At 37.4% G+C, this 11,833-nt stretch overlaps 1 protein-coding gene across 1 annotated transcript in view; it reads right to left on the minus strand.

Moving 5' to 3' along the window:
- Positions 1 to 1,039, minus strand: part of MMP12 (matrix metallopeptidase 12) — an 8,644-nt gene extending 7,605 nt beyond the window's left edge. Inside the window, exon 1 of the mRNA XM_006907517.2 lies at positions 904 to 1,039. Coding sequence (XP_006907579.1) covers positions 904 to 1,008 — 105 coding nt within the window. The 5' untranslated portion in view covers positions 1,009 to 1,039. The remainder of the gene's footprint in view (positions 1 to 903) is intronic.
- Between the last annotated feature and the right edge of the window lie 10,794 nt (positions 1,040 to 11,833).

Raw genomic sequence — 11,833 nt, forward strand, 5'->3', positions numbered from 1 at the left:
ATTATTATAATATATTATTATAAATAAAAAAGTTTCTGTTGTAGCTCTGCATATATGACTCAACTTTACACTTATGCTTTTGAACTAGATATTGGACAATTAATTATAATGATAAAAAATTTAAAATTTTCTGTGCTGTCAAAGACGTGTCATAAATTATTAGCAAGATTGATTTCTGATAACCCACTGAAAACATCTTTATGTCTCTACATCTTACAATTTGTTTCTACTTTTAAAAACCTATTTCAGCATCTAGCACATCATGGCAAAATTCAGTAAGCAGCAAAACCTTTATTTTCAGAATGTATAAATTATTAATTTAAGTTGGGATAAAATTTTCTTGCTTAAAAAATCAAAGCTCAACACAATGGACTACTATGACTAATTTAAAGTTAAAATATTCCTAGAAAATGGGGAGATCATCTGAACTCATACAATTAGGGAAAAGAAATGAACTGAAAAAATTTTATTTTTAAAAAACGCTCATGAAAAATATCTGGGATAGTGAAGGTAGACAGTATTTTTGAATTACCATGGCAAACTGAAGTGGTTAAATTAATCAAGTCATTGTTCAAATCTTACATTATTAATCGGCATTGAATGGCTAATGTAAAATGTCATAACAGAAGTAAAACGTCAATTATTTTGAATTAAAATACCTTGGCCTAAGCTTTTAAGTAGAAGGGACAAATTCACCTACCAATTCAATAACAATACCCTTTTAAAATCAATACCTCTCTCTCTCTCTCTTACATTCCTCTTTAGCAAAGAAAAATTCAGGCTGAAAGCAAATAGCCTCCTAAACCAGTTTTCAAATAGTGCTTTTCAAGATAAAACTGATCAATGTAATAAATCTTAAAGACAAAAATCAAGCTAGATAAATACTATCATGTTCATACTTACTAGAGCAACCACCTTATCATTTTCCTCAACGCTTGTATGCCTACTTGGGGAAACAGCTCCAGAAGCAGTGACCTGCAGGACGAATATCAACAGAAGAAACTTCATTCTAAACTTCTCCTGAATGACTGAACCGAAATCACCCTGTTCCTGTTCAGTCCAAGTTCCTTTAATGTCCCTCTTTATATACCTTTAGGCCAGGCTCTGTGAATATGAAATCCTTTGAGTGACTCACAGTTGATATCATCTTTTGATCTCAAAAACCCCAAACACAAGCGTGACCTTATTCTAGGACCAACAATGGGTCATTTAGCATCTAACCCATCAACGGGTCGATTAACAAGGAAGTCATTACTCAAACAACTCAGAGTTATATTTTTTCAAAAGAAATAAGCCCCTACTTCTACCCACCCTACAAAATAAGCCATTATACTGAACACTTAAAAATATAAAAATAACTTAAAAATTAATTTTTAGAAAGTTTAGTACCTGAATTTTCATTGTAATGCTTCCTTTATGTTCATAATAGATGTAATAGACTTTTATAAAACACTAAATTTAAAAAGTAAGGTAAATAAAATCCTTTTACTAGAATAGAGAAATCCTTTCCAAGTTGAATCTATCTTCCCAGAGAACTGCGATATAGAGATTTCTCATTTATCAAGGAAAATTTCATAACACCGTGATGCTTTGATGTTTGTTCTACATGTTGTATAGGTTTAGATTCTGTTTCTAAAGCTTCAGATCTCCAGCCATCTGAGCTGAGGCCCTGTCCCAACTCCACAGCTGGGTGGAGAGATTACAGAGGAAAATTTCCCCACCTCCCAAATTGTCTGGAGTTGGCAGGATGAAGGTCAAACACTTCAGTTTTGGGAGATAGAAAAAGTCTGCCTTTGGAATCTCTCTACCTTCCCATCAGCTCAACTTCTTTCCCCCATGACCTAATTGTCCCCTTAATACAGAATCTGCCTTTCAGTCAATAGATAATGTCTGAAGACTGAAAACATTAAAGAAAACATTAATCAAGGAAAAAACTACAAAGATAGAAGTGCAAGCAGTGGGGCTACATGCCGGCTTCACATGAACAGTCTGGGGTGAGGGTGGGGAGAGACACAAAGTACTGTGTTATGATTCAATCATTGCTCTGACCCATTGTCCGGGTCTGGGGAATGCTGGCTGCTTCCCAGCATTTCCTTGAAGTTGCGGTTCCAGGAGAATGATTCCCTTGCTAAGTAAAGACAAGGAGGCCCTCTGCGTCGTATCCACTTCTGCCTTTTTTCAGCTCTGTAATTTGACCTCTAGGACCTTCAGGTATTTCATTTGAAAATGTGATAATAATCTTTGCTTCCTTTTGCTTTTGTGATAATTAAATGAGACAATGCATTATAAATACCAGCACATACTATAGGTGCTCACTAATAGTCACTCCCTTCCTCTTAGCCTGAAAGGAAAACATCATGCATCTTAAGTTTGCAGCCAGGTGTGGCTCTAGGATTCATGAAGAGGAGGATCACAGAGAAGAATCATAAGGTAATCTTTTCAAATATTGAATTTAACTCAAGAATCATAAGAGGAATGTGGCAGATTGTCAAGAAAGCAAGAAAAGTGGGATTTATCGGAAAATACAGGAGGTGCTCTTTCTCCACCAGCAGAACATTGCTCCATGGGGACAGCATCTGTCTGTGTTCACCACTGTTTTCCTGGTGCCTAAAGCTACCTTGAAGTTAGTAGGTGTTCAATAAATTTGTGTAAATGAATCTAGTTGGGAAATAGGGCCTAAAGGACATCAGTAATAAACTTCTTTTGTGGGAACAATCATTACACAGAGGGAGTGTTTATAAACCTCAATAAAAGCACACAAGAACTTGTCTCATCAACAGGAAGCAATCTGGTTTTTGGAAGACTTTCCAGAAGTCTAGAAAGTGTAGGCAGTAAGATACAGGGTAAAAGCTGCCCAAGAGACAAAGGAAGTGAAAGAATGTTCTCACTGGAAGGTTTCTGAAAGTAGAAAACTACATCTCAATTTTAATGATCTTTGAATCTGACTCACCAAGTGTCCCAAGTGAGTCAAGGAGATGAGGGTCATCTGGGCAGCCATAAGATGCTGCAGTGGTTGTAAGCTTAGGTTCTAGACTCAAGTCTACCTGCTTTAGAATCTTAGCTCCATCATTTTATGACCTTGGGCAACACTGTAATTTCTTTAAAACTTAATTTCTTCACTTGGAAAATTGGAATAATAGTAGCTACCTCAAGAGTTGTTGTAAGGATTAAATTAAAATATAGAGAAAAGTATTTGGCCTCAATCTTGACATATCTTAAGGGTTCAATGATCTGCTATTTTCCTTCCTTACTGCACTCTTTGAAAGAGAGTGATAATGGGGATGAGAAAAGAGGTCAACTACATGCTCATATCTCTCTCCTGTGGTAGAAGGAACTACAAAAAGATTATGATCTTGAAACCGAGGGTCCTTATGACTTTGACTAAATTTAGCTTTAAATCTTAGCTCTAGAAATCACGTCTCTCTCACTCTCTCTCTCTCTCTCTCTCTCTCTCTCTGTCTGTCTCTCTCTGACCTAGCCTTTCCCCCAAAATCAACAGCCCCTGAGGCAGGAGAAGACAGTAGCCTGGACCTGACTAATGGTCACATGGTCTGGACCTCTGGGAGGCTAAAAATAACACCTTGACCTAAGTTATATTTCAGTTCCTGATCCTTACGGTAGAACGACCCCCTGGCTACTTTCCCATGAGACCAGAGGGACCTGCAATAGACCTCAGAACTGTCCTCAAGGCCTGAAGAAAAGATTTATTACCCTTACCTCACCTTTGACCAATCAGCTCCCAGCTCTACCCGAACCCCCTAATCCATAGTGTTTTGGAATTTTGCCCAATATAATCCGTAACCTATGTGCCAGTGGGGAGTTACGTCTTTAGCATTAGCTCCCCATCTCTGGATTGGCCAATTCAATATTAAGCTGTTTTTCTTTCTATATTGCAAACTCCTGCTTGTGCATTTCTTTGGAACAGTGCACACAGGCAGCTAGGCTCAAAAACACTGGGGTCCCGGTAACAATCTTGGCTGAGACTGGAAGCTGGAGGTCCCAGAAGACACACGCTTCCAGGGACACACTGAAGGATGTGAGAATCAAGAGTCATTGGCAATGCTCTGTGTGAAGAAGAGCATGTCTGTGAAAATGTAGAAAGTAGCTGAGATCGGAATTCCTCTTAAGAGGTGCAACTTTTCCTGATAAATTTCCTTATTAAAAGGTACATTTTATAACACAAAACTTCTCTATTATTGCATTGTTTCCTTTCTGAGCCAAACACCAGGACATTCTAAAGCATATCCCTGATATGTTTACCTTCAGGTAGTTGTAGTGTCATCCCTGAAGATGCAGAAGTAAATGGAAACATGATTTTTGGCAAGGACCAAAAGATGAAATGCTCTCAAAAGATACAAAGAAATCCTGTGGCTGACTCTTTCACCAATAGTCTGTTTATGCAGGAAGAAAACTTCAGCTGGTTAATCCTCTCCGTTAATGGATAAACAAATGAGAGTCACGGAAGTGAATTGCCTAAGGAGATGTATAGGAGGTCTCCTGATTCTGTGCTGACTGGTTACAACATGCTTCATTTTGTTTGTCACGTGTTTCACTTTGATTTTTCTTCAGATTTATGTCTCCCTGTGGGTATCTTACTAAATGCAAACACTACAGAAATGATGCTATGATACCCTCAAGCTTTTTAGTTAAAGCTAGGCTGTCTTCGTTGCTGTTGTGAGATTCAGGAATAACCTAACAGCCCTGGGAATGTTGTAGGTGAGGTGATGCAGAATATGCCACTCCAGAATGTACCACTTTGGCACATACATTGAATCAAACTGAAGACAATCGATGCCTAGGAAACTCAGAAAGAGCTTTTTATCTTCCTCCTAATTGCCTAAAAGAATTTAGATTGAGGGCCTCTACCAGCAAAAGAACTATTATTACCAGAGATAACTTTTATGACAGAAAAACTTATTTACATGGCATGACAAACATCTGTTTACCAAACATTTGTTCTCTTTTTCCTGTGAATTGTCTTCCTCCCATTCGAAGACCCAGACCCCTAACCCTTCAACTTGGTTCATGATAGCATGTAAGCGTCAATTACCTGTCTACTGGGGAGACTCATATATTTTTTAAATTTTTAAAAAATTAATTTTCAATTACAGTTGACATACAATATTATATTAGTTTCAGGTGTGCAATGTAATGATTAGACATTTATATACCTTACAAAAGTGATCACCTGATAAGTCTAGTACTCTGGGGAATCTCGTATTTTTTATAGGGCTCCTATGCATACAAAATATGTTTTTCTCCTGTTAATCTGTCTTACGTCAAATCAATTATTAGACCACTACGTAGGTGAGTGTGTATCTCTAGGGAGGTGGCATCACTAGTCTGCTTTCTAGAGAATTGCTTCCTGTGCACCACCTCTCTGCCTTGTTTTGGGCTGTGTCCTGCTGCCAAGGTACTTTTGTCGCCAAGGATGCCCAGAAATTGGCCTGCAGCATCTTGAAGAGCACAATGTTTAGAGTCACTCTAGCAATTCTTCACATGTAAAATGGGGATACTATTATGATTTTATAAAGAATGAATAACATAATTCATTAAAAGTACCTAGCTTCATATGATAGGGCCTTAGTAAGTGTTCATTCTTTGCCTCCTCACTTTACCTTTGTCCCTATATTTTGGTTAAACCAGCTAACTTTTTCCACATAGGAAAAAAGTTAACCTAAATAACAGTTTTCAATCACAAGTGGATCTACACCCAGCCAACAAACATGACAACCTGAAGAGGAGTTGATGATGATGGTGGAGATGGCTCATAGAGTCTCCTCCATCTTCTTCCAGAATGAACTGGAACTTGGCCCTACATGGAGCTACTACTTGGCATTCATAAGGCAGAGAATGTCAGAGTACCTGGTTAGAAATCTACTGCCTGCCAAACTAGTGCTCAGCCCAAAACAGTATCCATGAGTTTCCTAATTCCAATGCATTCTTCCCAAGGGAATACTGTTGAAAAATTTGGAATGTGTAGGGTTTGGGAGTGAGGATGGTTATACTGGGTGAAGCCCAGAGAAGGAAAGTAGGGAGAAGAGGTAGGCAAGGTAAAGGTTGCCACAATTTATTTTTCTTGCCCCTCTTCTTCCCCCAGCAAATGACTCCCCTTCCAAAGCTATATACTCAAACACGAAATGCAGCAGAAATCAGGTGTCCTATGTGTACATCACAAGGTAGAGATAATGTGATGATATACTCATATGTAGTATTAGTCATTTGTTTATTTTCTTGTTCTTGCTCTCAACAACAAGGCGATTATCTAAGAGTAGAGAATAACTCATATATCTTTGAACTGATTTGGACTTTGCATCCCGATTTAATGGGAAGCAAAGCTTTGGAAACAGTCTTGATCTTAAACCTTAGCTATACCACTACGAACTGTGTGGCTTTGGGCAAGTTATTTAAGTTCAGTTTCCTTATCCATCAATGACTATTTTCAGGATTAAACAAGATGACATATGAAACTGCTTAGTACTATTCCAGGCACTTTCACAGCTATGCATAAATATCAGTTATTTTTCTTTTATAGTTCCTAGAGTGGTGTTTTTCAACATTCCTTTCATTATTGTGCCCCCTAAAGAGGCATTTTAGACATTCCCCCTACAAAATTTTAATACTATAGATACACTAATTGGTTTATGTATTGTATGCATATCTGTCCTTTATACATAAAAAATAATTTTTTTGTCCCCCAATGACCAATTTTCACCCACTTCAGGGTATTATCACCCCCACTGAGAATGTATGTCATATAGTACCATATACTGTACATTATTGGGTCAGCAAATCATCCATTACACCAGTTCTGTCTGGTCTAACACGGCATCACTCCAGGAGGTTGATGAAAGGCACAACTTCTGGAAGATGTTCATAAAGCCAAGAGATCTGGATTTTAGAGACACTATCTCAATCACAGTTCTGTTGAACTTTGTGTCAGTAAAAAGTAGTGGCATTCTCTCAAAGGATTGACTAGCTGTATTTGTGGGTTGGGTCAACTCAGAGAAAAAAACAAATCAATGGCTAGAGAGACGGAATCAAATCAAAGAGAAAGTGTGCAGTTTTCTTCGAGATAATTTTTTAAATACTACACATTTTCCATTATATTTCTCTCCTTTGAGCTCCACTTAAGCAGTCGGTGACTCTGTTTCTTGCCTCAACATTGTGACCCTGAGCACATTATTCACATTTTGACTTCTTTCTAAGAGCCTAAATCCCTTGAAGTGGATGTGGTTTGAGAAGAGAGGGATTTTTCCCTAAAATGAGCCAGTACTGAAAATGGTGAGGGTGTTCTGGGTGCCATGAAGAACTGGGCCCCACTCTATGGCAGTACTGCGAGGATGTGGTGGGACCCCAGGAGGAATCATCCCAGGACACAGCAGGGAAGTGAGATCCTGGTCTGGTGCCTCCAGGTTCCCTGAAGCACGCATGGCACAGAAGCAACTATCGGCAGAACTGAAAAGGATATGCAGGCTGGGTGAATCAATGTGGAGGAGGTGGAATGCCAGCATGATTGAAGTTAAATTTCCTATCATCCAGTGAGACAAGAGCTCAGAATTGAAGTTAAATTTTAGTATGTACATTACATCTGGCACAATAGGACTGAGACTGATACATGCTTTATACTCACACTACCCAACATGGTCCTTTCTACATAGTGGCTATGCTATATTATCATTATCATTATTGTTATTATTATTATTATTAATATATTTTAAGTATATTTTAAAATATTTGTCTCACTTTTCTACAAACTGTATAAGTTTTATGAATTAGCAGTCATTGTAGACCCTTTTTTGGCCTTTGAAGAACACAAAGGAATATTATTACTAGTGTCAATAAATAGGTATTGGACTTTAAAGGAATTGAAACATGGAGGTAATACCACTGGCCCTAACACAGGCATGTGCTCACACTTCTGCAGCGAGTAGTCTTTTTTTCTATGCCTGTACTCAATTCAGGTGTTATCTAAGGTGAATTTCTGAAATATTTAAATGCCTCTCATCCCAATTCTTGAGCCATTTCCATTTAAACAAATCAGAGCCCCTAGAAGCCTCTCTTGATCTTAGCTGCCTTTCAACAAATCTTCCCACAAGGTATTATCTGATGCCTCTTTAAAGAGATACCTATATCATGGATATTTTCATTGCCACAAAGAACTCTGAAAATGTAAAGAACTACAAAATAGTGAGGTAAAACTCTCTACCGGAAAAATGTGGAGAGCAGTGCCTAGTCTCTATTGGAAGATTCTGAAACATGGCTCGTTCGTGAGGGAGGCAGTTTTGAATGAGGGCTCTTCCACTAAATCCTCTTATTATCCAAAGTTGGGATATGCCAAGGTCTTGACCAAAAGTAAAGCATGTTGGATCCTGCTAGAACATCACATGGTCCCATGAGGAGAAAGAAGAAGAAGACAATTCAGAGAAGGGAAGGTGAAACGAGACACACACACACACACACACACACACACACACGGAAATCGAATGAAGCCACTTGAGCATTCACTGCTTTATAAAATTGGAAGTGGAATTCTCTCTGCTGCAGGAAGATTACATAACTTACCTCGAATACAGATAAGGAACAGAAGCCCTTTCTTTACACCAAAGAAACTCATGAGCTTAAGTTTCGCATCTAGTTTCATTATGAATAACAAAATCTTTTGGGATTTTCCAACTCAGGTCAGCCCTAAGAAGATACATTCTATGGGGACAGCAAGATACTTCCTCCTTTCTAATACCTAGTCCATCAGATGATTAATAAGCCCCACAAAGAAAAATGAATCATGCTTAGAATTTATAAATGCAAAATATCTCACAGTGAGTGACAGCAATGTCTAAACAACCATGTTTTAGAGATAATTCAAGGAAATCATGTCTTTAGACACATTCTTGTCTGCTTTGGGAAAGACTCTGATGCTGCTTTTCAGTAATCCAAGAGCAGACTGTCTTCCAGGGCCCGGTTCTGGTAACACAACTTGCACAAAGCTCACTCTTTTGCTTCAAGCTTTATTCAAACAGCTAGAAGGCTGTGTTTTTTTGCTTCAGCATTTATGACCCTGAGCAGATTTTTCCTTCTGATTTCTTTCCCAGAACTTAAATGAACTGAAGGAAGCCAGAATATTTCCACCCTAAAATATTTCTGTTTGACATAAAAATTATTTTGAGCTGAAGACAATTAAGAAGTAGCGAATGCAGAGAAAGCTCTCCTTTTGCCTAAAGGCAAAAATATAATTTCTCATTTTCTGGATACAGACTTGCCTGAGAAGGCAGCAGAGGAATCTGCAAACAAACCTTATACCATCAGCTTCTTCCATATATTTAATTTTCCACAGTTTGTCCTCTTTAGAAGCCTAAAACTGCTTTCCTTCATCTTGTCATTTCTCTACAAGTTTATTGGTTTTTTGTTGAAGATTGCGTATAAGTTAGAATCCCAAGCTGCCATTCTGAGTACTTTTTCATATAGTGTTTTTCTCTTGTTATCTGTCTCTTTGGTAAAGAGTTCCAGCTGAAAAACTGGTAGGGTTTACCACCCCTACCCAATTGAAGTGAACTTAGTGAGTTTCTTTCCTCTCAACTTCTAAGACACTCCGTTGGTGCCACCCACATTGACACCTATCCACATACCATATCCTTGTGGAATCTGTCCACATAAGGTGCATGATAGAGATCACAATTAGTGTGCTTTCTATGTCTAATTTCTGAGGGTAATTGACTTAATGGCTATTTGAATTATACACTGAGAATGAGAACTGCTACTGAAATAAAAATAAGTATTTTCTTTTTATCATAATGAAATTAATTTTTTTCTTAAATTATATAAATAATACATGCCAGTCATAAATTTTTGAGCTGAAAAAGATAGAAGAATAAGAGTAAGGATTCAACTTACATATATATAAATAGAATAAAATATCAATTAATATTCCAGTCATGAACTAACCACCACTATAGTCACCATTCTTCTATTAATTTCTTTATGCATATGCACATATAGCTAATTTTATATAAATGAGTTCATATCTTGCATGCAATTTTTATTATGGACATCTTCCTTTTTCAATACAGTGGGTATTTTTGTCATTATTGTTGTTGGTTAGTTTGTTCATTTGTTTTGCATACATCCCTTCTCTTTTTTTTCTCTCCACTGAATAGCTCTGTGGCTCCTCTTCATGAATAATTGGTATATAGTCTTTTATATTTTTCCTTCTTGCTCATATTGTATGTATACACACACAAACACATGCATACACATATATAAAGAAGAAAGTTTGTCATGATTCGTTCTATAAAATAAAATTATAGTGCATACATTTCTCCAATTCTCACTTAATGATCACATCACAGAAAACCTCCAAATCATCTAATATAGACCTGACTTGTTCTTCAAATCCTTTTATTATATTGCATAGTTTATGTATACCACAATTTTCAAGGCTTTCTTTATTGATGGGGATAGACTTTGTTTCCTTTTTTTTTTTTTTTACCTCCACAACAGAAGAAAAGGAATCCTGTCTACTATAGCACCTTTCTTCCCTCATCTTTGCAGACTTGTTAAAGTAATTTTTTCTCTGTACTACTGTCTACTGATTTGAATGGAGCAGTGGTTTAGAAACTTTTGGAGATTGTAGGTCTCTTCAAAAATCCCATGAAAGTGATAAAACCTCTCTAGAAAAGGATACTTACATTTTTAAAAATTGCTTATGATTTTAGTGGCCTTGGACCTGGGCGAAAAATTCCTAAATTTTAAAGGAAAATTCTATACAGTGAAGAAGATTCTATTATGGTCGCAATTATTCCCCAAATCTCTGGACCTCTTTTTTTTGCTGATGGCCTATAATAGATTACAGACTGGTAGCATGGTAAAGGCAGGCAGGTGCAAAGGCAATGTTTACATTCTTCTCTGTAGAAGTACAAGGAACTTCACAGGCCACTGGACAAATGTTCCTTTATATCCTGACTTGTGAGTTTGGGGTTACTGTCTTCTGTGCAACCTAATTATTAATTACTTATCATTCACATATCTCTTTATTCCCATAAGTTTGCAATTTGTCACTGTTAACATCTCAGTTCTCAGTCTTACAGAAATAATGGGTGCAGGGATTCCTTTGACCCTAGATCTTTCAATGACACATGCAGTCTAAATTTCCTACATCTTCTGTGCTTGCTTGTTAGACCAGTGTTTCAATGATAGAAGTCATATGTTGGAAGATGGCACATATGAAAATAACCATTTATTGGATTTTAATAAGTCAACCATACATTCCTATAAGAATGGTACCAAAAAATAAACTCAAACTCCAGCCAAGAGGTATCTTCACTTCTCTATTCCCACCCACAAAGGTTAGGAAGAGCAATATGGTCATATGATATCATATGGTCAGATTGATGGGTGAGACACCAGAAGGCTTTTGAGAGACCGCTTCTGTTTCTGTTTTTGTGGTAACAATAAAGAAATGAGTTGGAGATACTGGGTTAGGAAATTTGAACTCCATGTGTCACCTTTCCTGTAGCTGCTTCCCCTTTTTCATCTGTCCCTTAAAGTTTAGAGGCTAGCCCAAGGCTGTAAGACAGCAAAGACAGACAGGGTCAGATGTTCCACTGAACTAAGGCCGGAACCATAGCACCAAATGACACATACGGCATCACATTTAGAGTATCTTTTTTATTTAAGCAATATGTAGTCTTAAATAAAAAATTTTCTTTTGTTTAAGTGACAGGTTGATGGGATCATTACTTTAGATTTAAGAAATACTTGAAGGAGAAGATGAAAACTGCATGGGTCTAAGGTGGCGCAATTATTCATGGAAACCACAACCTCATCATCCCAAAAA

This window comes from Pteropus alecto, unplaced genomic scaffold, assembly GCF_000325575.1.
Source record: "Pteropus alecto unplaced genomic scaffold, ASM32557v1 scaffold12, whole genome shotgun sequence".
Classification (NCBI taxonomy): domain Eukaryota; kingdom Metazoa; phylum Chordata; class Mammalia; order Chiroptera; family Pteropodidae; genus Pteropus; species Pteropus alecto.